The 22,569-nt window shown below is 43.0% G+C and overlaps 1 protein-coding gene across 1 annotated transcript; it reads left to right on the top strand.

Annotated features, from left to right (window-relative positions):
• Positions 1-333: 333 nt before the first annotated feature.
• med1 (mediator complex subunit 1) lies at positions 334-10,807 on the top strand. The gene is made up of 16 exons (XM_080477807.1): positions 334-481; positions 1,651-1,757; positions 2,537-2,615; positions 2,874-2,928; positions 3,187-3,319; positions 3,491-3,519; positions 3,634-3,705; positions 3,817-3,891; positions 4,189-4,352; positions 4,443-4,554; positions 4,658-4,782; positions 4,880-5,007; positions 5,092-5,293; positions 5,421-5,516; positions 5,943-6,048; positions 6,285-10,807. The coding sequence occupies exons 1-16, from the start codon at positions 361-363 to the stop codon at positions 10,177-10,179; spliced, it is 5,499 nt and encodes a 1,832-aa protein (XP_080333933.1). The 5' UTR covers positions 334-360; the 3' UTR covers positions 10,180-10,807.
• The last annotated feature ends 11,762 nt before the right edge of the window (positions 10,808-22,569 follow it).

The following is a 22,569-nucleotide window of genomic DNA, read 5'->3' as shown; positions in this document are numbered from 1 at the left end:
GTTGTTGAAGCAGTTAAGCATGAAGCATATTTACCTCTTTACATCTGAGCTCATATAATCACAGATATTACTCCTGAAGTATGTTTCTCTCTATACCACTGTGGTACCTGTACATGGTAATTCTATTCTATTCTATTCTATTCTTCAGAAGTAGATAGCTGTGATCGCTCGCTACCAGTTCTTGTCAGTATTGATAAAAATCAAGTTTAAAATTTAAAATCTAAATATTCAGGGTATGTGGAAACCACACGGTGGCGACAAGCAGTCACTAGTCGCTTTTTCATGTAAATAAATGTAGAAGAAGAAGAAGAGGATGTACGGAAGCCCGTGAGAGGAAGCTCGGGAACCAAAAGCGGGACAATGGCGGCGGGGCCTGGAGTGTCCATGCAGAGCGGCAGCCCCGCTACAGAACTGTCCATCCCGGCTCAGCCAGGAGGGAACCAGCCTCATGGGGACCGGGTCAAAACCGAGGATGTAACAGGTGAGAATGAAACCCAGCTTCACTTCTCCTTGTTTTACAGTTTAACGATCCAACTTGTCACCCAGGCTGATGATGGCTAACGGCTAACTTGGCCAAGTCAACAGCGATAGGAAACACTTATTCTGTTTGTTTTCGACATGCTACAGAATAAGCGACTCTTCTGAGTGACATTAGAACAATAAAACACTCATTAACGGAAACAGACCGCTGTTTGATGTGTTATTACAAAGTAATAGCGATGTAAGTTAGCTCCTGGTGGCTAATGTTTGTGGCTAACATCAACTTGGAACAAACAAACACTTCAGATATTTCCCACAAAGCAGATTTTGACTGTGCTTACTCATAATTATACTGCTGTAATAGTGCAGAATAAGAACACTGATCGGGCTGAATGACCGTAAAGAAATATTAAGTTGTGGTAATGTTATAGATCTTTCCATCTAACTTGTGTTTAGATGCGCACATGCTGCGTTGTGTGATATGATTGTTATTTTAATCATTATCATACAGATGAGTTTAGGAACGGTATGAAGTTGAAGAAACTTGTGGAGTTGTTTTCCCTGCCTATTGAAAAGCACGTGTGAAGTACTTTGTTATATACTAACACTGTAATAGATGCCTACTCGACAGTCATTAAGTGCATCACGCTTAGTTTATTGTTGAAATACTGGCCCAATATTACAGTAAAGGTACTTTGAAGTGCTTTGTAACTTTACTCAAATAGGATTTTCTGTTCTCACATCTCACCCTATCCCCTGCTGCCTCTTCACTTAGACCAACAATCTCATGCCTTCCTCTTTGGTGTCATTTTGGTGTATTTGTTGACAAATGAACGCAATAACTAATAGTGCATTTTCTTGTTGTTACACACAGCAGGGTGTTATTTTGATTAATTCTGTCTCTGAAAATGTGATCTTTCAGAAAGTTGTTTGATATTTTACTTTGCCTCGATTAAACACTTGACGTATGATTTTTGAAAGCTTCACCTTGGCTTTGGGCACAACTTTGCCCTCTTATTTAGTTGCACTTTCTAAAAAAAGACCTGAAAGTAGAAAAAACTGTTTTAGCAAAGCTGAAGATGTCTCTGTAATTCAGGGCACTAACGTGTTCAGATTAGAATTCAAGTGAACTCATCACATGTATGTTTATGTATATTCTTCTTTCCCCAGAAGCAGAGAAGCAGAGTCGTATGGCCGCTCTTTTGGAGAAGCTCCATGCCAAACACAACGCTTCACGCCCGTGGCAGGAGACCAGCAAGGTTGTGCGTCAGGCCATGGTGAGACACACACATCTTTATTTATAAAAGAAGAAATTAAAGTTGTGAAAAGTGTCCTCTGTTTGCAAAACTGAATACTGAGTCTTCTATCTAATTTTTTATATATTCAGGTGTTTGTCATGACAAGTATGCAACATAATGCCATGAAACTGAAAACATTTTAACATTACTTTGACATGTTGTACATTTTTCATGTGAAATAACATGTTAATAGCAAAGTATCTTTCCTCGCTGAAGCATTTCCGTTACAAAGGATTTACAAACATTCTTGTGCCAGTTATACACCTGAATGTTTTACAATTAATTTTGACTTACAGCTTTCATTCCACTGAAAACTTGCTTGACTAAAGCATATTTCCTAGAATGCACCAACTTAATTATTTCAAGAAATCTCCCAAAACCGTGCAAATTTTGTGCAGGAAAGGCTTTTGTGCTTCAACACCACTGTCGCAGAAATGAGGCTTCCATTAATGACAAAGGTTTTGTTCAGAGGACGTTAAGAACTGTGCTTGTTTCCCATTTTCTGTCAGCTTTGTTAACAGGAGCTACACACTCACACTCCTTACATATTGATCACAAGTTTATAGCGATTAATCATGTACTCGCACAAACAAGTGCTCGCATTAATAACGTCCCAGCATGCAACTCTAATAGTGACATTTTAACATTGTAAGCATATTGTGCTGACGAAGCCAGGGAGAAACCAGGCTGAACATTGGCGCTTGTTCATTAAACACATTCACTCGATCTCAATAGTTCTCTCGTGCATTTGCTCCCAGGAGAAACGCGGTATGATGAATGCAGCCGCTCACCAGCTCCTGCTCAACTGCTTGGAGACTCTGCAGCGAGCACTGAAAGGTGAGCCTGTCAACTCTTATCTGGACAGAACCACAGGGGGAAGCAGAGGAATCTTTAGTAGTAGGAATCTTGTTTTCTATCATGAGGTGTGGTGAATCGAGCTACTGTTAAACAGAAATAACAATCCAGGCAGTTAAAAGAAAGAAGCAGTTTTCGTATCCATTAATCGATTCCAGCGTTCTTCACGTCATATGTCCCTTTCCTTCTGTATCGTCTGTGTGTTTGATATGTTCACCTTAAATTTACCTTCTTTTTCAGTCTCATCTCTGTCCTCCATGACCGATCGTCTCGAGTCCATCGCTCGTCAAAACATGTATGTATATCGTATATATTGTTGTAGTATTGTATGTATATGTATATTCTTCCTGCTTTTCCTTATGTTTATTAGGTAGGTCTCAACCAATAAGTACACAAAGCTGAATAAGATTTATACTGAGGCACATACTGTATATTTTGCTCATTGAGTGGCTGAATTGACTCTATAAGATTGTTTATACAGTGTTTTGTTCAGTATACTGAAAACACTTTTGTGGAGATACAGACTCTTCATTTGTTTGTCTTTCCTGCGCAGGTTGGGTTCTCACCTCAGCCCATCAGGTACTGAGTGCTACATCACCTCAGATATGTTTTATGTGGAGGTGCAGCTCGACACCAGCGGCCAGCTCGTGGACGTCAAAGTGGCTCATCAAGGCGAAAACCCTACGGTGAGTCTGGCTCACATGGCCTTGCTGTTGACATTAGGATTTATCCGCTAAGTAGACTTTAAGAGTTTATTCATACAACTCTAAAACACATGAGCCCCTTTTGTTTAACGGCTTTGTCCTAACTTCTGGCAACGCTGAATTAACTTGTTTTTAACCTGTTTATGGTCACAGAGTTGTCCTGAGCTGATTCAACACCTTCGGTACGTACAAGTGACACTCGAGATCAGAACTCCCATATGGTAAACCATATGATCTGGCTTCTCACCGCCGCATCTCCGTGAAGACTTTCTGAACCACCTTTTGCTTTTCAACAGGGAAAAGAACTTTGAAGAGTTTTCTAAACATCTCAAAGGACTTGTTGATTTATATAAACTTCCAGGTGACAAGTAAGTAGACGTGATGGCTCAAATGTTGATTTAGATTTTTCCCAATTGATTGACTTTGAGTTGAAATGTACACTTTAAGAGAAATAGAAGAAATTAATCTTTCTGTTTCAGTAAGCTGAAAACCAAGATGTATATAGCTCTTCAGTCGTTGGAGCTTGATCTCACCAAGATGATGCACATGTTCAAGTAAGTTTACAAAACCTGTTTCTGGACATTATCAGTGTCAGAATTATTATTTTTTTATTATTGTTGTAATTAAATAGGGCTGTCTCATGTTTAGCAGTTGGATGAGGCAGAAGAAGAATTCAGAATGTTGCAATTGCTCTTTTACTGATTTACAGTATGTAATAAAACCAAATGCATCAATAAATCCACCCCCCAAAATAAATACTTCCCCCAAGTTGCTGCCTTAATTAATACATAACAAGCGATGGCATAGATTTATGAGCCAATTTCACGATGCAGTAATGTGTATGTTTTTAGATTGGCCACCAATGCGAATACGGTGGAAACCATTCTTCACGGGAGTGTGGGCTTGCTGACAGCGAGGAGCGGTGGCCATCTTGTTTCTCTTCAGTGCTACGTGTCCCCCTATGATGTATTTGAGGAGGGAGTGGGCGCACAGCTCAACCTACCAGACAGCAGCGGTAAGTCTGCAGGGATTCGACAGGCGCTGTCCTTCACCATTCACCGATTAAAACTAAAATCTGAGTTGGCTTGTATGGATGTTTTTGCAGTGCCTCGTTCTCTGGGCGTCAGCGTCTCTGTGACCATCGAGGGAACCTCTGCTGTCTACAAGCTCCCAATTGCCCCGCTCATCACTGGATCCCACCCTGTGGACATCAAAGGGTAAGAGGATGATTTTCATTTTGTAATTCTTCCTCGTGTGTAAACACATCTGGTTGTGCTCTGTAATGAATATGTGCTGTTTTTTTTTTTTTGTTTTTTTTAGAATGCCCTCGTTTTCCACCGTGACAAACTCCAACTGTGTAGATCTCCCAGCTTGCTTCTTCCTCAAGATGAGTCGCCCCATGCCTTTTTCACTCTCCTTCATCCAGAGGATTGGCAATGCTACTTGTGAGTGACGTTTATTCAGGTTGAAAAATTCATCGGTCATAGACTTGTATTGTCAGAATAAAGCTCGTTTCTCTTGATTGTTTGACCTTTTCCTCAGCGATCCCAGTGTTTGAGACCTCGCCCAGTCTCTCGCCTCTCTACCAGTTAATTGTCCAAAGCCAAATGGAGCTGCTCGAGGAGGGCAGTTCTCCGCCACCAACCTCACAAAACATGCACTTTTACTCTGTAAGCAGAGACGCACAGCACAACATCGAAAATGTGAACATCTATAGGGTCTAAATTATTAAAAATTATTCCATGTATTTGCAGGTGTTGCCAGATCAACAGCACTGTTATTTCATGAACGGCGATGCCCCGGTGCAAGATGGACATTCCCTTCAAGGAGCGCTGGTGTCCAAGATCCCCTTCCGCCACCCAGCACAAGTCCCACCCCTGCTGGATATTATCCGGCACCAGGCAGCATATAACACCTTAATTGGTAGCTGCGTGAAACGGACGTCTGTAAAAGAAGGTTTTTAACTTTACTTCTGGTTTCCTGTATTTTATTAGTCAACACAGTTTACTCCCATTTATTTTATTTTTAATTTTTTTGCATAATGTGCTAAATTATACGACTCTCCTTTTTTGTTTTTCTTCAGATACTGCAGGCCTGCTGCAGTTTGAAGTCTGTCCTTTGACTGACTCAAGTTTCAGTGTCTCTTTCCAGCATCCAGTAAATGAGTCCCTGGTCTGTGGTGAGTACCCGCTTACATTTTAACAGCATTTTGGAGTGAAATATGTTAAAGTTTTATGTTTACACTAAAATAAGGTTAACATGTGCTTTACATGTCTTTTTGTTCCTTTAAAATTATTCTCTAACCGTGACTGTTTGAAAAAAAATACTGCTTTTGGAACTCAGAGTTTCTTTTTCTGCTTTGTTCACTAATATATGAAAAACAAGTGCAAAGCCAAATGTTATATACTGTCTGTTCCCAGCAAAGTATTTAAATTTGACGCATTTTAAAGTAGTTTCAACATCTTGTCAACAACAATGTGAAACAGCTGAAGCTAGAATACCTACTTTTTCAGACTTATTTTCAGAAAAAAAAACATCCATTTTGTATTCAGATCATTATTGTTAATGAAACAGTAAAATCAGCTCTGTTCTTTCTTCCCTCTAGTGGTGATGGAGGTGATTGACTCCAGACAGGTATCATGCAAACTATATAAAGGACTGTCAGACGCTCTAATTTGTACTGACGAATTCATCACAAAAGTGGTCCAGAGGTAAGATTCTTATTTATTACTCAATGCATAAGTTTGGTGTGTGTGTGTGTGTGTGTGTGTGTGTGTGTGTGTGTGTGTGTGTGTGTGTGTGTGTGTGTGTGTGTGTGTGTGTGTGTGTGTGTGTGTGTGTGTGTGTGTGTGTGTGTGTGTGTGTGTGTGTGTGTGTGTGTGTGTGTGTGTGTGTGTGTGTGTGTGTGTGTGTGTGTGTTAATATAAGTCTTTACTTCTTTGCTTAGGTGTATGTCCATCCCTGTAACAATGCGAGCCATCCGGAGAAAAGCAGAGACCATCCAGGCCGACACTCCAGCCCTCTCATTGATTGCACAGACCGTGGAAATCATGGTGAAGAACAACCTGCCCCCTTCTGGTAGTCCCACGTACAACATGGCAGCAGATGGATCTAATCCAATGGGACTACCGGGACTCACGGGTGGCAACACACCTACTGGAGGAGGACCACCAGGGGGACCTAATAATTCTGGTCCGATTGCATCTTTGTTTGGAATTTCACGAACAGAAAGACCAGCCCAGGGAGGGGAGTGTCTAACGCCTGGAGCAGTGGCTGGCCAGCAGCAGTTACAGCAACAACAACAACAGGGTCAAGGCCACTCAGACGACTACAACAAAGTTACTCAGAATCCCATCCTGACGAGTCTGTTACAGATAACTGGAAGTGTGGGTTCCAGTCCCAGCTCGCAGAATGCACCGCCGCCCCATCAAACCCCGCCCCCAACATCTTCCCCTGCCAGCAACACTAAGAATCATCCCATGTTGATGAACTTGTTGAAAGATAATCCCACACAAGATTTTGCCACCCTGTATGGTTCAAGTCCATTCGAGAGGGAGAGGCAGAATTCTTCATCTGGTTCTCCCCGGACGGAAAGCATGAGTGGGACCTGCCCTGGAGGTAACACAAAGGGTAAAAAGAAGCGTCCAAGGGGGACTGAAAAGGGAGGTGCTTTGCCCGGAACAGCTGCAAGCGGTGGTATTGGCATGAAGTCACAGCAGGGGTCGTCCATGCCACAGCACCACCAGCACCATCCCGTCACTCACGAGGATGATTTCCACCGTGAGCTACTGTCCATGGATGTGGACGCGTCTCAAAACTCTATCTTTGATGTGAATTTGACAGGCGATGGCCTAGACACACCCCATAGTATCACTCCAGCACCTAGCCAATGTGGAACACCGCCTTCTGGTCCCAATATGCCGTATTCACAGTCTCATGTTCAGTCTCAGCAGCAGCAGCCACCGGGTACAGTTCCACCACGTATGGTTCGACTGTCTAGTTCTGATAGCATTGGCCCTGATATTACTGAAATCTTGTCAGATTTACCTGAGCAAACTGGGAAAGGCAGTGGTGGGAGTCATGGACAACACGCCATGGGCAGTGGAGGAGAGGATGGAGGCGCCCTTGGGACCCCAATCCGAGACTCCTCCAGTTCAGGCCAGGGTAGCACAGTGTTTGACTCTGCAGACATTTTCAACACCAACAGCAATGAAAATCCCTTTACGGATGCTGCTGATCTTATTGCTGAGGCAGCTGCTACTGCTGCAACTCCCACCAGTGACTCCTCTTCCACCAACTTTTTTCCCGACGCTTCGGACTTCAACCCAGACCTCCTGACCTCAGGCCATGGTTTTTCCCAAAGCTACTTCGATGATAGTTCTCCAAGTGCTGATGGAGACATGGAACTGGTCAAGGGATTTGTGGGAAGCAGCCAGCAGAATACCCCATCAGGAACTCCTCAGAATCCCACTCCACATGGACAAAGCACTCCTGAGCCATCGCTCAAAGACCCCTTTGATATGGGTATAGTTTTTGGTGGCAACAGTGGCAGTGGCAAACCGCTTCTGGGGCAAGCTCCTGATCTGGGAGACACACATGGTGGAGGGTCGCAGAGCCCAATAATGATGGGACTTGGAGCAGCATGTGGTGATTTTAAAAGTGCCGAATCCAAAGTTAAACAACAACAGGGTCTCATGCGACCAAAAGATGACAATGGGGGCAGTGGAGGTAGCGGTACTGGGATGGGAATCGGGACAAGTTCAACCGAAGGCAAACAGGTCAAACGTAGCAGAACTCCATCCAATGAGGGGAAATCTAAAGATAAGCCTCCTAAACGCAAAAAGCTTGATCCTGATGGGAAATCCCCGTCTCACAGTTCAGGGGGGCGACCTTACACCCCTCCTAGTGGAGGCTCAGGCTCTGGGGGAAGCATGAGTGGAGGAGGCTCAAAGTCTCCTGGTAGTTCAGGGCGCTCGCAAACTCCTCCCGGTGGTGCAACCCCTCCGATTCCCAAAATTACAATTCAGATTCCAAAAGGGACCATAACAGGGGGGAAAACTTCCTCCCATAGTGGATACACCTCCAGTAGCTCGGCCACAAGCAGCACAGGAGGAACTGGAGGAACCAGCAGCAGCAAAAGCCACCATTCACACTCCTCCTCCTCTGGAAAGATGAAGTCCAAGGAAAGTTCCATGACCCAAGGCAGCAGCTCCAAGCCAGGCGGTGCAGGAGGTGGAAGTGGACCGTCACAGTCTAAAGGCTCCTCCCAAGGAATGGGTGTTGGCAAACCTGGATCCTCACCAATCACCAAGCATGGGATGTCTGGGCCTGGTGGCAGTGGAGGTGGAATGGGAAGTGGCAATAAAATAAAAACCCAAGGCGGCAAACCTCCAGGGTCTCTTATGAATCCCAACATAAAGCCAAACATTTCTCCCTCCCACTCTCGCTCCAGTGGCTCTGGTGACAAACTTTCCTCACCAATGAAAATGCAGCAGTCCCAGGTTCCAGGGACCCCTCCTTCCAAAGCTAAATCCCCAATGGGTTCAGGAGGAAGCAGCTCTGGTGGGTCCAAGTCATCCTCTGGTGGAGGTATGGGCTCCCAGAAGCCCTTGGGTGGCGGCTCTTCTTCAGGGTCCACGTCTTCGTCATCATCCTACAGCTCCGCTTCCTCATCTGGTTCCATGGGCTTCTCCGGAGGCTCCCAGTCTCAGTATGGGAGTGGTGGAGGGGGAAGTGGCGGGGGAGGGGGAGGAGGAGGGGGTGGTGGTGGTGGTGGAGGAGGAAGTGGTGGAGGGGGAGGAAGTGGAGGAGGAGGAGGAGGATCGGGAGGAGGGGCTGGACAGAACAACGCAAATAATCCCAACGCTAAAGGGAAGTCTCCCAGTCGAAACAAGAAACCCTCCCTAACAGCCGTCATAGACAAACTAAAGAGTGTAGGCGGTGGAGGAGTGGGTGAGGATGGCTGTGAGGTTGGGCCACCAGGAGGGGGAGCTGGTTCAGGATCTGCTCCTGGTGGGGGTCCTGGGAATATTCCCTGTGGATCCTCAAACATGGGTTCTTCCAAGCACACCTCATCCTCCCAGAGTGGGGAGTACAAGCGGGAAAAATCGGATAAAGAGGCGAAAGCTAAAGTGTCCGTGTCGGGGGGGAACAGCGGGGATAAAAAGCTGATGGATCCGAAGACGGGTGGAGTTGGTGGGAACACCCTGGCCAAAATTATCATCAGTAAACCGGATGGCGGCTCTCCGAGCATCAAGGCTAAAGTGACCCTGCAGAAAGCAGGGGACGGATCCGGTGACTCAATGCGTCCTCAGATTTCTGGCCTCAAAGCTTCCCCTCTTTTCAGCGGCTCAACTCCCAAACATGATCGCTCCTCGCCCAGCCACAGCCGCTCGCCGGGATACACCCCGCTCAACCATGACAGCGAGAGCGAGTCGGGCAGTAGCTCCGTGGCGGAGAAGTCCCACCAGAACAGCCCCAGCTCAGACGACGACCAGACCATGCGCCCCCTTCCCCCTCAGGACTACATGAGCTCCATCCCCCTCAGCTCGGGGGAGAAACACAAGAAGCACAAGAAGGAGAAGAAGAAGCAGAAAGAGAAGGAGCGGGAGAGGGACAGAGACCGAGAACGAGACAGGGACAAAGAGAAAAAGAAGTCCTCCATGTCAATGGGTGCGTCGTCGCACCCGATAAAAACAGACAGTTGGTCGCGGTCGCCCATCTCCGCCTCAGACTCGTCACTGTCCATGCTGGGATCAGATCGTCCATCTCGGCCCAGTCCAATGTACATGAGAAATGAGGATGACGAACTCATGGACTCCGCCCTCACTGGCAACCTTTAGTTTGATTGGGACAGGCCTTTCCCCCATTTATCATGACATGCCTTTCAACATACAAATGTCTATTTATTTTACTCAAGCCACAAATTGCAGCTTCATGTAACAATAATATGGTTCTCTGAGGGATAGTTCACATTTTAAAGCTGTGTTTTCTTGTATAAATATTGTATAATGTTTTGGAATGAGAATGGCCATTTTATATGAGCGTGGACTCGACACTCATTCTCCTCAGATGCTCGGTTCCTTTATGGTCAAATGAAATGTCAGACAGTATATTTTCCAACAGACATTATATATGTTTCCTGTAGGATTTTTACAGCCTCTGGATGTTATGTTTCCCTCTTCAATACATTATCAGTGTGCATGGTATTTAAAAACATGTCAGTATACTGTATGTTGTTGAAAAAGTATTGTAAAGCGAGACTGGTTCAGTGTTCTTTTGCCTTGTTTTTTCAGATACAACAGGGACTTTTTAGATTTTGATAAATTTTAAACTGTTGATGTGTACATTTGTTTAGATAAAGATAAACACTGCAGCAGATTGTTGCGTTGATGATGAAGGAGAATGAGACATGCTGGTACCTTTTCTATTTGTATAAATTTTTGAAGCTTGAAATAAATGTTTCACTTCTGCAAGAATCATGCGATACTGCAGTTTTTTGTTTTTTAACAAACTTACTACTTTTAAGTATATTTGTTCCTTGCTTAGCTGCATAAAACTACACTTGGGTATTATACTCTTTGGATATTTTGGTTTTCATTTTCTATGTGGGACAAACGGGTGTGTGCACTGTGGACAGGCCAGCAGCTCGTCACAGGGCAAACACACAAAGACACATTAGTCAAACGCTGGGAGGAAACTGGAGAGTCCAGAGAGAACCAATCTGCAAAGAAAGATTTCTAACTACTACTTAAGAAGATGGATGTATGTATGTATTCTTTAACGTGTATTCGGCCAGGCCACAAAAGCTACACTAGAGGGCAGCATTGTACAAGTCTGTTAAATCTTTTATGAGTTCCCAGAGGAAATGTTTAGAGGTTAAATCTATTTGCACATATTTACAGTTGAAAGTGTGATCTAAGGGGTGGATGGGATGGAGGAAATTAAAAGCAAAATGTAACTGTAAAAAGTACAAGAACATAAGATTCAAATGTGCCTTGTGCAGGTGTAATGGTGCATTCACATGCAAAACTAAAGAATAAAGGTTATTTAATGTGTTTGTGAAAACAGATGCTGAGCTTACATATCGTGAGCAATGTGATGTAGTGACGATGCCAGAAATCCAGAATAGAAACATGTTTTATTGTCTTTAAAAAAAAAAATTAAAACATACAATATGTGAAATATAAAACTGCACAAGAGTCGAGTGAAACACGAATCAAACCTCAACAGATCAGACATGTCTGGTATCTACTTTAAGAAAATCCTTAAATTAGCAAAGCATGTGGGCCTACAAAGGTTCATAAGACCTAAGACCTTAATCTAATGTGTGTTTTCTGGCTTTGGATTATCTGGATTTTTAGCAACACTGAAGCCATGCAGCAGCAAACAACAACATTTTTATATTACAATCAATGAAATATTTGAGAATTCCAGCCAAAGTGACCTGTTAAAGCATATTGAGAGATTTTATCCACTTCTGACACCTAAATCAACATAGGACTCTTATTCTTGAAGAATCTGTTGGGTAGTGTAAAACTTCATCATCTATCACTAAAGAATTTACTGATTTGTGTTAAACATTGTCGACACAACCCAGAGTCCTCTATTCCCCAATGTGATGTGATATATTTGAAAGCTGACATAGCGCCTCTTGTACTGGACAAGAAAAACGTGTATTGGAATGTCAAATATGCCAAATAAACTCGTCTTATAAAGGATGGAAATGATTTGTAGCTGCATCTGCATCAAAACTGATCATACATATTCTTGTCAAGGCAAAATATGAAAGGCATCCTCACCTCTGCATGCTCTCATGAGTTATATGACAACATGTAAAAACCAAACATTGCTTCGGGCTTCCACTCGGCTCATCTTCTGATCAATCGCCCCACTTTTCTCCCGGCTCTCTGCTGACCGGGCTGTTTCGTTTTACCCAGAGGCCCTAGCTAAACTGCTTAGCTGTCACACAGGGATGGAGTCCTGTTGTTATTATGAAGAACGATGCTTAAAAAGAAAAGACAAAAAAATCATGCAATTCAGCTCAAATTGCATAAGAGCGTCATCAACCATGTGGACTTAAATAGGCAGCGGCTTGGCTTCCTGTCGGCGGCCCCGAGGGAGGTCCTCTAACCCTTTGTACTGTATATGTACTAAGGATGGAAGTGTCATATTCAGCTAAATACCGAACAAATACACTGCAAGAGGTTACTTGAATGTCAGCACTGCCATTATAGTTTATCCGTCCTTGTGTTAAAGGAACTGCGTATCTTCTAGTTATTGAGCTGCAGGACCGTCTGTTTCTCGGATGCCTCCCGCACATCACTGATATACAGTATAGTGAGTCCTTCGCCACACAGCTGCTATTTTTTAATGCAATTTCTTAAAATTGTGCATAGAAATTAGACCTAATACCAGTTTTGAGTTTTGACTTGGGATCCTTTTTACGGCTTCATCGAGCCACATTAGGTCGATTGACAGTAAAGCCTGAAGTCACAGAGGCTTCCTTCACACGGTGACTAAGTGCCCACATCATCCGTATTTTGTCCTATTTTCTTTCCTCCAAACAAACACCTGCTCGGATATTATCCAGCGCTTTGTTACAATCAATGAACTAATTTCTTCTGGGCCACCCAATTTATCAAATGTCAGACTAAAGAATAAAAGAAACCCTGAGAGTGCCGGCCCCTCGCCCTCGTCTCTGCTCTCTGCAGACTCTCTATTCCCCGTCAAGCTTTTCAAACTGCTGATCTGGTCTTTTCTGCTGCGCGGCTAATTTCTCTATTGTTGACCCTGCCACTCAGGCTTTCTGCCTGCCTTTACACATGAGCCTCCCGTTTGAAATAGATCCACGTTTTCCACCGTTTCACGACCGTTTGAGGGTTCTGTCATCAATCCTCAAACAGGAGCTGCAGGTCTGTGAGATGTCACAGGGCAGCCGGCTGTTCCACACATTTTGGTTTGGCGGCTTTCTTATCAGCATGAATGCTCACTTCCTTACCTGTGCTCCATGTGTGATTGTCTTTATGTTGTCTTTAGATTTCCATAGTTTCCCAGAAGAGAAATCTATGATAAGAGACCCCCTGGCTCATTATGCAGCTCCATCTTTGACCTATTTAGTTTTTCCTTTAATCTTAATTTAACCAAGGTAGCTTGATGCTGCAGTGATCTTAAGCCAATAATGGAGAATAACTTGCCAATAATGTAATAAAATAGCAACATATTTTTTCAACATGACTGAGAGAAACATTTACAGAGAAAGAGTTTCATTATCCTCAATGAACGACTGTAACGTCAATCCAAACCACTATTTTGTAAGTAAATTTATAGACTTTTAAATGCAAATCTTGGAATAAGTTATTGTATTAATGACAAAAGGTTACGACTATAATGGATCAAATATATCCTTCAACTATCGGCAAGTTATTGCTATATTACTTTGAAAACGTAAGAAATTATGACATTATTGGTCAATGTTACATATCAATTTGAGTTTTTTTTTAGATATATTTCATACACATAAAATATCTATACTCTTCACTTTTGATTTAGCCCAGTTATACACATCCTCCAATTTCAGATGGACTTTGGCAGGAAGGTTGTGGGCTCCACCTCTCCTCCTGTTATTGACACTACATTTAAGAAAATAAGCATCGGTGGATGAACATGGAATTAAAGTGAGAGGATCTCCTATTTATATGTTCTATCGGCATTTGCTTTTGTTTTCTCTGTGTAGTCCAGCCTCCTATTGCGACCCAGACACATGTCAGGACAAGTTAATAGTTGTCTTTAAACAGGCTGTAGGCGGAACAGAACATGGATTAAAACTGTAAACCGACTAAATTGCTAGAGCAGTGAAGCAAGCATGTTGGCAGTCTTGTTGTGTTATGAGAATGTTTCTGTTATAGTAACTCGAAACACGCTTTGTGGCTCGGTGTGGCCTCATGGAGCTGCTGGCATGGCTGCGACTCCTGTAAAGACTTCGAAAATTCATTTCAACTATCAGTAATTCATGGGTCTTAAACATTTGGTTTGCGTGGCCGAACCAGCCTGCCAAGACAGTCAAAGGCCGTCACTGTGTCACATTGCAATGCTTAATATCAACACAAAGACCTTTGATAGAACGGAACATCCCAGATCACTGTCACTACAAATACGTATAAGTTAGGAAATATCATAAAGAAAGATATACTTCATAAACATATCAACATCCATATTTGGCCCCTTTATGACAAAATGCAATCACTGGAACCATGAAGAAACTCTGTCCTACCGAAATGTGGTCAAATGGGTCAGCATGTGGCTCCTGCACTGAAATGAGATTACCAATCCTGCTGTGGGTATTTATTGTCATTTGTCCTACTTGGAGTTGCCCTGATCTAATTCAAAAGTGTTGTAGACAAATTTTACATGCAACTGATTCTCCTTTTTACGGTCAGATTCAATTTCAGTTTTAATTTCACAGTTATTTTGTCAATGTGATTGCCATTTTCCCCCTCAGCTGACTGGCAGACCGCAGGATGAGCGTCTGCTGCTCTGAGTGTCAGGGACCCCGGTCAGCAGCAGACCCCGGGGGACTGTCTCGTCCCGCTTCCCCTTCAGCTTTTATGGTTGGAGGTTGGAGAAGCGGACTTGGGATCCGAGGTTTGTTGCATTCATTGAGTTCATTGAGAACAAACTGGACTGGATCTCAAACACTGAAGCCCTCTAAAAGAAGGGCAGGAAGACCGACCGTCTATTTTGTGAGGCGGTTCCGCTCCTTCAGCATATGTCAGATCATGCTACGGATTGTTTATGAGTCAGTGGTTTCCAGTGGGTTTCTTGTTTGCTGTTCTGTGCTGGTCACATGCAGATACTGGTAAATTGAACCAACTGATCAGGGATGGAGGTGGAGTCTCCCTCAGTTTCAGACAGGACGACTGTCATCAGGCCTTTGTAGAGAACTCAAATGTAGGACCACACAAGGGCAAAGTGTTCTCTCAGTCTTAAAGGAAAGCACAGGTACATGAAACATGAATAGATACAAGGCATGAAGACAGGTCATGGCACAAACCAGTTCAGTGTGTAAACTGCATGCTATTATGAAGTAAGATCTTGTATCGTTCTCCTGAAGCACGAGAGCCTGCGACTCAAGCCTCACCAAAGCACCACAGAGCATGTCACACTCTCATTTATTCCTTCTGATTGTAGATAGGAAGTGTCTTCATTATTTATTAATTAATCAATCCTCTTTTACATGAGAACCTGCATAACAAATAATCTCCCCCTGAGATTATTAAAGTACTTTGATTCTGTCACCGCCTGACTGCGTCTCATGTCCACGTCCATGTCTCGTGATGGGCAGCTCCCATTCTGCCTCACAGCTTGAAACTCCTTTTGGTCTTACGGGTGCAAAACAGATGCGGCTGCACTCGTCTGCCTCATATACATTACTTTTTCCAGCCATTCAGTCGGTGCCACACAGGTTCATGAAACTTTAGGCATGACAGACTCTGAAGATGCGGACGGCAGGATGAGTTCAGCAAATTGCCGTCTTCCCTCCAGCACATAAGGACGGGCTGCAGTTCATGACTGTTGATGAGCTGCAGAGCATGGAAATAACCTCCCAGCTTATCCTGTAGATAAGCAAGCAAGAGGGGGGGCAGTAGTCATTTGCCAGTTAGTTAAGCTTTATAGCTGCACACAGTCAGCTACTGGAAAGGAGGGGGAGAGAAGAGGAAGCAGGAATAAAAGAAGAAGGCAAGAGAAGAGAGTGTAGGTTTATTTTCAGCCCGAGAGTGCTGCATCCTTAACTAAGGATATTATTATCCTATGACAGCCACAGAAAAAAACCCGGGCTCATCCTCAGAGGGGTACTGCAGTCTGCTCTCGGAATTTTTCAACAATGACTGACTTGCAATGGTGTCACTGTGCCAGGTATTTGTATCCGTGTGCATGTGGACGTGCAGATCAGCAACGCTGAATCCTTTTGGTTCCGACTAGAAACAGCAGCCCAGTGACTTTTAATCCAACCCAACATTTTCAAGTTCCTGAACTGCGAAAATGTATTTAATTGTTTGAGGATTACTATATTCCTCTGATGAAATTAATTGCGTTTGTAAGTTTATCAACGGCTTGTTTCAATGTTAAAATATCAGGATTCACGCTCAAGTGGGAAAACATCCAGAAGTGGAGTCACTCATTTGTTCTCTGTAACCTCACATGCAATTTATGGTCCTTGGGCTTTGGAGGCTCTTTTAAAAAACGCTGCGCCGAAGAAAGTTCCTCTCGCTGTATCAAGCTTTAGAGTTATGCTGAGGTAAACTGAAGTGAGTGGTTGTAAAAGTGTGATGCTTGTGAAACATCAGCAAAACAGAAGGAAGTGAGAGCACATCTGAGTTCACGACTGTGGTGTTTCCAGCACAGGACATTTATCGTTGTTCACCTCTCATTAATTAAAATCGCCAAAACAGTTTGTGAAAAAAAATCATGAAACATTCAGAGGCGAAGCTACAAATGCTGTAATAATTGTAATAATTGATATAATAGATATATGAGATATATATCTCTTAAAGATCAAACACAAAGAGTGTGTTTGGCTATTCTAGCTTTATCCAACTTTATCCAACCAGAAGCTTTTTTTAATCCTTAAGAGACAGCAGGAATATCTTTACTTTTCTCTGATTAGACATATAATCTTTGAAGACATGTTGGACTTTCTGACTTTTCTATCTGTACTGGCAGCTTTCTGCAGTCCTGGATAATTCTCCATTGTCTGGTTTTCTCTAATCATTTTTTATCCCAAGTGAGCCAGTCCATCGAAATGACAGAACAACGTCCTCGAGTAACAACTCAAAACGTCCCCCTTTGTTTTAGTGGAGAGAAGTATGATGGATTTTCTTTTTACAAAACTTAAAGCACCTGAACATTATTCAAGAAAAATATGTGCAATGCCAACATCATGACATTGTTTTTAATACAAAATTGTGCAAAATACAGTGAAATATCTTCCATTTCTCGTCCATTCACTTTAGATTTTTCTCAAAAATTCACCAAATGGCAAAATCATTTCCCATTATTTGGCAAATCCTCCAGAATACCATAAGTTGTTGCTGTTATTTCTCTTCAAGGCTACAAAAGCATAAAGTACACAAGTTCTGCATCCGTAGCAAATGTATTCTCACAACATCCCTCATCACGGCATGGCTTCCATGAGAATGATAATTAGTTAAAATAAGGTCGTCGTCACCGCTGCATTCCTGATGCCTCACACCAGGGCGATGTTACCCTCTGCTGCTCTTGATCTGAGTGGTGCGTTAAGGCTCCAGACTTATTAAGTGTGGCCAGCAGTTCATTTTCATTTCACTTTTGTAGCTAATATTTTCTTTGTCATTTTCAATGCTGTGAAAAGTCGGTTTCTTCATGGATCAATGGCCAGTTTGGGCCGGTAGGCTCATGTAATAAATAAGATTCTAACTACATCCTGAACAAGGCAGACAAAAGCAATCACTCACGCACACATTCACACCTACAGACACTTAACCTATACACACACGTGGTACGACTGTGGGAAGAAGATTTTACTTCTGTGCCCGCCCAGAGAGAGCTGCAAACCTGCAAACGCCACACAGAAACGCTGCCAAGCTTGGAAATGAACCAGGATCTACTCAGTGTGAGGTGGGAGTGCTCACCACTGCAGCACAGCACTGGGTTGCTCATCCTTTTTCCGTGAGCTTTAACATCTCTTTGCCTTTTAATCTGCAAACATTTGTCAAGATGTCAGGAAACGTGGTTGTCTATGATATGAAAAGGGTTTTGTTGTGATGTCATTGCGGTCGATTGTTGGCGAGCTGACTGACCATGGATCTTTTTGTAAAAGGAAATCCAGGGTTTAGTTTACCATTTTGATTTTGATTTAATCTATTTGCCCCACTTTCGTCAATTGAAAATGTCCATTTCTGATCTCACTGGGGCTTAAACTACTATCAGTCTATGTGTAGATTGATAAAACACAACCTGTCAAATCAGCAGATATGTACAGTATATAAATGAGGTGTTGTGCTCCGCTACATGAACGATTTACACCAAATCAAACCCGACATAACTGAGTGGTCCTGCAGACTGAAAGGCCGGTGAAGGAGCAGGTCACTTAACCTGCGTCCTCCTCTTGCTTTGCCTGCCACTGTGTCTCTCATCGCAGCGATCCATGGTCTTCATCATAAAGACATTGTAGTCGATTGTCCCTCATAATCTCGGTGGAGCTGAGGAGTGAGTAAGCAATTGGCAGTACCAGCCGCTGTTGACGTGTTGAGCACAAACCTCAATGTCATTCTGGCCGGCCGCCCATCTTCTCCCTGCATATTTCTTTCTTTCCTTCATCACTCTCTCTCTCTCTCTCTCTCTCTCTCTCTCTCTCTCTCTCTCTCACACAGAATCAGTGGAGCTCATAATCCATCTTCTCCAATGGCACTTTGAAAATCTACCACTGTATAATTCCTGCAGACGACTGCAGTACGGTGACTGTGCTGTTTTGTTGTGGTTCATAGAGACTTTACAGGAAGATGTTTCCACATGTTTCCATATCGATCATAAAGACATTCTACTTTTAATTTACCGATTGTGTAATATCTCAATGTTGTGTTCTTTAAAGACACCACGGCCTGCAGGATCATTCATTTTAGAAATGAAAAACAAAATATAAAAAAATACACCTTCATCCCACAGTAATCAGGTGATATTAATGTAACTAAAATAATACAAAAATATCTAGAGGATTCTTCATGGTTGTAGATTTGAAAATGATTTCCATATTAGAAGTGCACCTTCTTCCCACAAGAGAGAGTTTTTGTGTTGCCAGTGTGTTTGAACATGTATGACTTGACACAAGCGTCATTCCTTTTCTGCTCAAGGGGCTCCAAGTAGTGGGATTCAAACCGACTCACCTTCAATTACAAGCTGATTTCTTGAGCTTCCTCTCCACCAAAGAATAGTTCCCTAATTTCTTCCCACAAGAATATGGTGATAATGACAAACCTAAAATTGCACTTTTACAACTGGGAGACAGTCAAATCAATGAATTTTTAATGAAGCCAATCAATATTAAAATTATTTTTATCTCATATAATCGGCTTCCAGAATATATCAGACATTGTGTGCCAGAATATGTCAGGCATCCAAGTCATGCAAAAAAAAAATCTATTCCATTAACCATTAGACAAAGGTTTGAGGGAAGTATTTACAGACACAGCACATCAGACAAAATATATTTGCTTGTCAAATCTGTTGAGACTGTAAACTTTACACCATAAAAACATAAAGAATGAACAAAACTACACTTTCATAAACACCAACCGCTTCTCATGTTGGGGGGAAATCCTGAGCACGTAGTTAATCCTAAAGTTAGTTACAGTCATCCTGAACTTCTGTGGCAAATCCTATTTTTATGGCAAAACATCGACAACAGTGTGTGAACAGATGCTCCTTTCCACTGCAGGTCGATAAACCTCACAGTCACATCTGTTTAGCAAATGATTTTCACAGATTAATCTAAACTTGTTTCTTTGTCTTCATTTGTTGTTCACAGTTTCACCCATTCATCTTTGATATCGCGTTGTCCAACTCAGGGTGGGAAAGTTCTGGGGTTGATCCAGACTGATTGTGGTGAAGGAAAAGTCCATCACAGGGCAAACCCAGAGGGACAGACATTTTCATCTGGAGTCTCTAATGAGACACTTTTGGAAAGTTTTAACTACAACAAATTGTTGATGGATGGATGGATGGATGGATGGATGGATGGATGGATGGATGGATGGGTGGATGGATGGATGGATGGATGGGTGGATGGATGGATGGATGGATGGATGGGTGGATGGATGGATGGATGGATGGATGGATGGATGGATGGATGGATGGGTGGATGGATGGATGGATGGATGGATGGATGGATGGATGGGTGGATGGATGGATGGATGGATGGATGGATGGATGGATGGATGGATGGATGGATGGATGGATGGATGGATGGATGGGAAAAGACATTCATGGCTCATCAAGTTTGTCCATCACTGCTTCAACTGAAGCAATATGACCAATGACTAATATTACTACGACTAAAATGACAAATATTAGTCATTTTCATCAAGAATAGAATCTAAAAAAGAATTCAGAATCCTTCGTTCAACTTATGAAGCTCTTATAACAACCAGGCTCCATCATATCTTAAAGAGCCGTTAGTCCGATAGTACTCTTAGCTCTCAGCATGAGTCTGATACTACTTCTCTTCATTTTCACTTTTACAGCTCTGTATACGATCCACTCAAATCTTTATTTCAGATTTCACAGCTAACCCGATGAAAAGGCGCCAACATCAGATCGTACACCAGTTGGTATGTTTTCATGTTGTCACTTGCTCCGTCTCAGTGTAATCTGGCGCTCATTGTGGAAATAGAGCAGCAGACATGCACGTCTAAAAAAAGAGAAAAGAACCACACGTATACATGAGATATCTACACACAAAGTGGGCCATGTATTCCTCGTGGATCAAGCTTATGGTGGAAAAACTCTTCAAAGTGATAAATAAAACAAGGCTGTTTCACACATGAGCAAACGTTTGCTTGTTACATCATGAAAGAGATTTGTCTCCTATCAGGAATTAGTAGGTTAATGTTTGACCCAGATACAGCCGGGATCTGTGGATGTTCATTACACCAAAAGTGTATAAATTAAGCTTTCTCATTTCAGGAAGAAAAGGAACTTTAAAGTAACATACGTTCTGACTTAGAATGGCTTATACCGTGGCTTCAGGGAAGGCTGAGTAACCAGGTGCCTTTTTTATTTATTTTTTAAATCCTCACGAGACAACAGAAATATGTTCAACATATACTAATCTTTAAAGACATGTTGGACTTTTCAACTCATTGAGCTATGACATTCACCACTATATTGAGGAGCATTCCACCAACATGTTACATTTTGTATTCCATCTGTACTGGCAGCTTTCTACGGCCCTGCAGACTCTCCATTGTCTGGCTTTCTGAAAATATGTTACAGCAGATAGAATTGAGGGCTCTCTCAGATTTGTCTCCATCTCAGTGACAACACTGATATTACGAAGCCCTGCCTGCTTCCAGGCTCAGTTGGCAGGCAAAAGGTTTGCACTGTGTGCTGCACACAACAAGATAAAGCGCAGTGACAGTCCTCGGTGACCTGTTTCATATTGCACAGACCACTGTGCGATTGTAAGTTGATCATGCAGACTCAGGATCATAACACAACACATGCTGTGTGAGGCTGCAGCAGTATGTTTAGGATGTTTGTACTTATTACGTAAATATAACTGTGAGTGTCTGGCACATATGGCCAACAGTCGGTTCATTCATGCTTAACAAGATCAAGCGGCCTTGGCATATTCCTGTAGCACTACGTTTGTGGGTGAGTGAAAAGGCAAATCACATTGTATTTATCACCTTCCATTAATCGTATAGACGCCTGTTGGGGGCTACAGCTGATCACAGTGAAAGGAAGGGGACACGCTGTCCAGGTCGCCAGTCAACAACGATGCTAAAGAGACAGTCAACAACAGACTCTGGTTCACCTCTGGGTACAAACAACAGACACTCTGGTTCACCTCTGGGTACAAACAACAGACACTCTGGATCACCTCTGGGTACAAACAACAGACACTCTGGATCACCTCTGGGTACAAACAACAGACACTCTGGTTCACCTCTGGGTACAAACAACAGACACTCTGGATCACCTCTGGGTACAAACAACAGACACTCTGGTTCACCTCTGGGTACAAACAACAGACACTCTGGTTCACCTCTGGGTACAAACAACAGACACTCTGGTTCACCTCTGGGTACGAACAACAGACACTCTGGATCACCTCTGGGTACAAACAACAGACACTCTGGATCACCTCTGGGTACCAACAACAGACACTCTGGTTCACCTCTGGGTACGAACAACAGACACTCTGGATCACCTCTGGGTACAAACAACAGACACTCTGGATCACCTCTGGGTACAAACAACAGACACTCTGGTTCACCTCTGGGTACGAACAACAGACACTCTGGATCACCTCTGGGTACAAACAACAGACACTCTGGATCACCTCTGGGTACAAACAACAGACACTCTGGTTCACCTCTGGGTACAAACAACAGACACTCTGGATCACCTCTGGGTACAAACAACAGACACTCTGGTTCACCTCTGGGTACGAACAACAGACACTCTGGATCACC

Source organism: Lipophrys pholis (assembly GCF_963383615.2).
Source record: "Lipophrys pholis genome assembly, chromosome: 1".
In the NCBI taxonomy this organism is placed as follows: domain Eukaryota; kingdom Metazoa; phylum Chordata; class Actinopteri; order Blenniiformes; family Blenniidae; genus Lipophrys; species Lipophrys pholis.
The sequence above is the reverse complement of the archived record's forward strand: the minus strand, read 5'-3'. Positions and strand labels throughout refer to the sequence as shown.

Coding starts and splice junctions, on each gene's coding strand:
- med1 (XM_080477807.1), top strand. CDS start 361: ATGGCGGCGGGGCCTGGAGTGTCCATGCAGAGCGGCAGCCCCGCTACA. Junction 482..1,650: donor CAAAACCGAGGATGTAACAG/GTGAGAATGAAA, acceptor TTCTTTCCCCAG/AAGCAGAGAAGCAGAGTCGT. Junction 4,353..4,442: donor CAACCTACCAGACAGCAGCG/GTAAGTCTGCAG, acceptor ATGTTTTTGCAG/TGCCTCGTTCTCTGGGCGTC.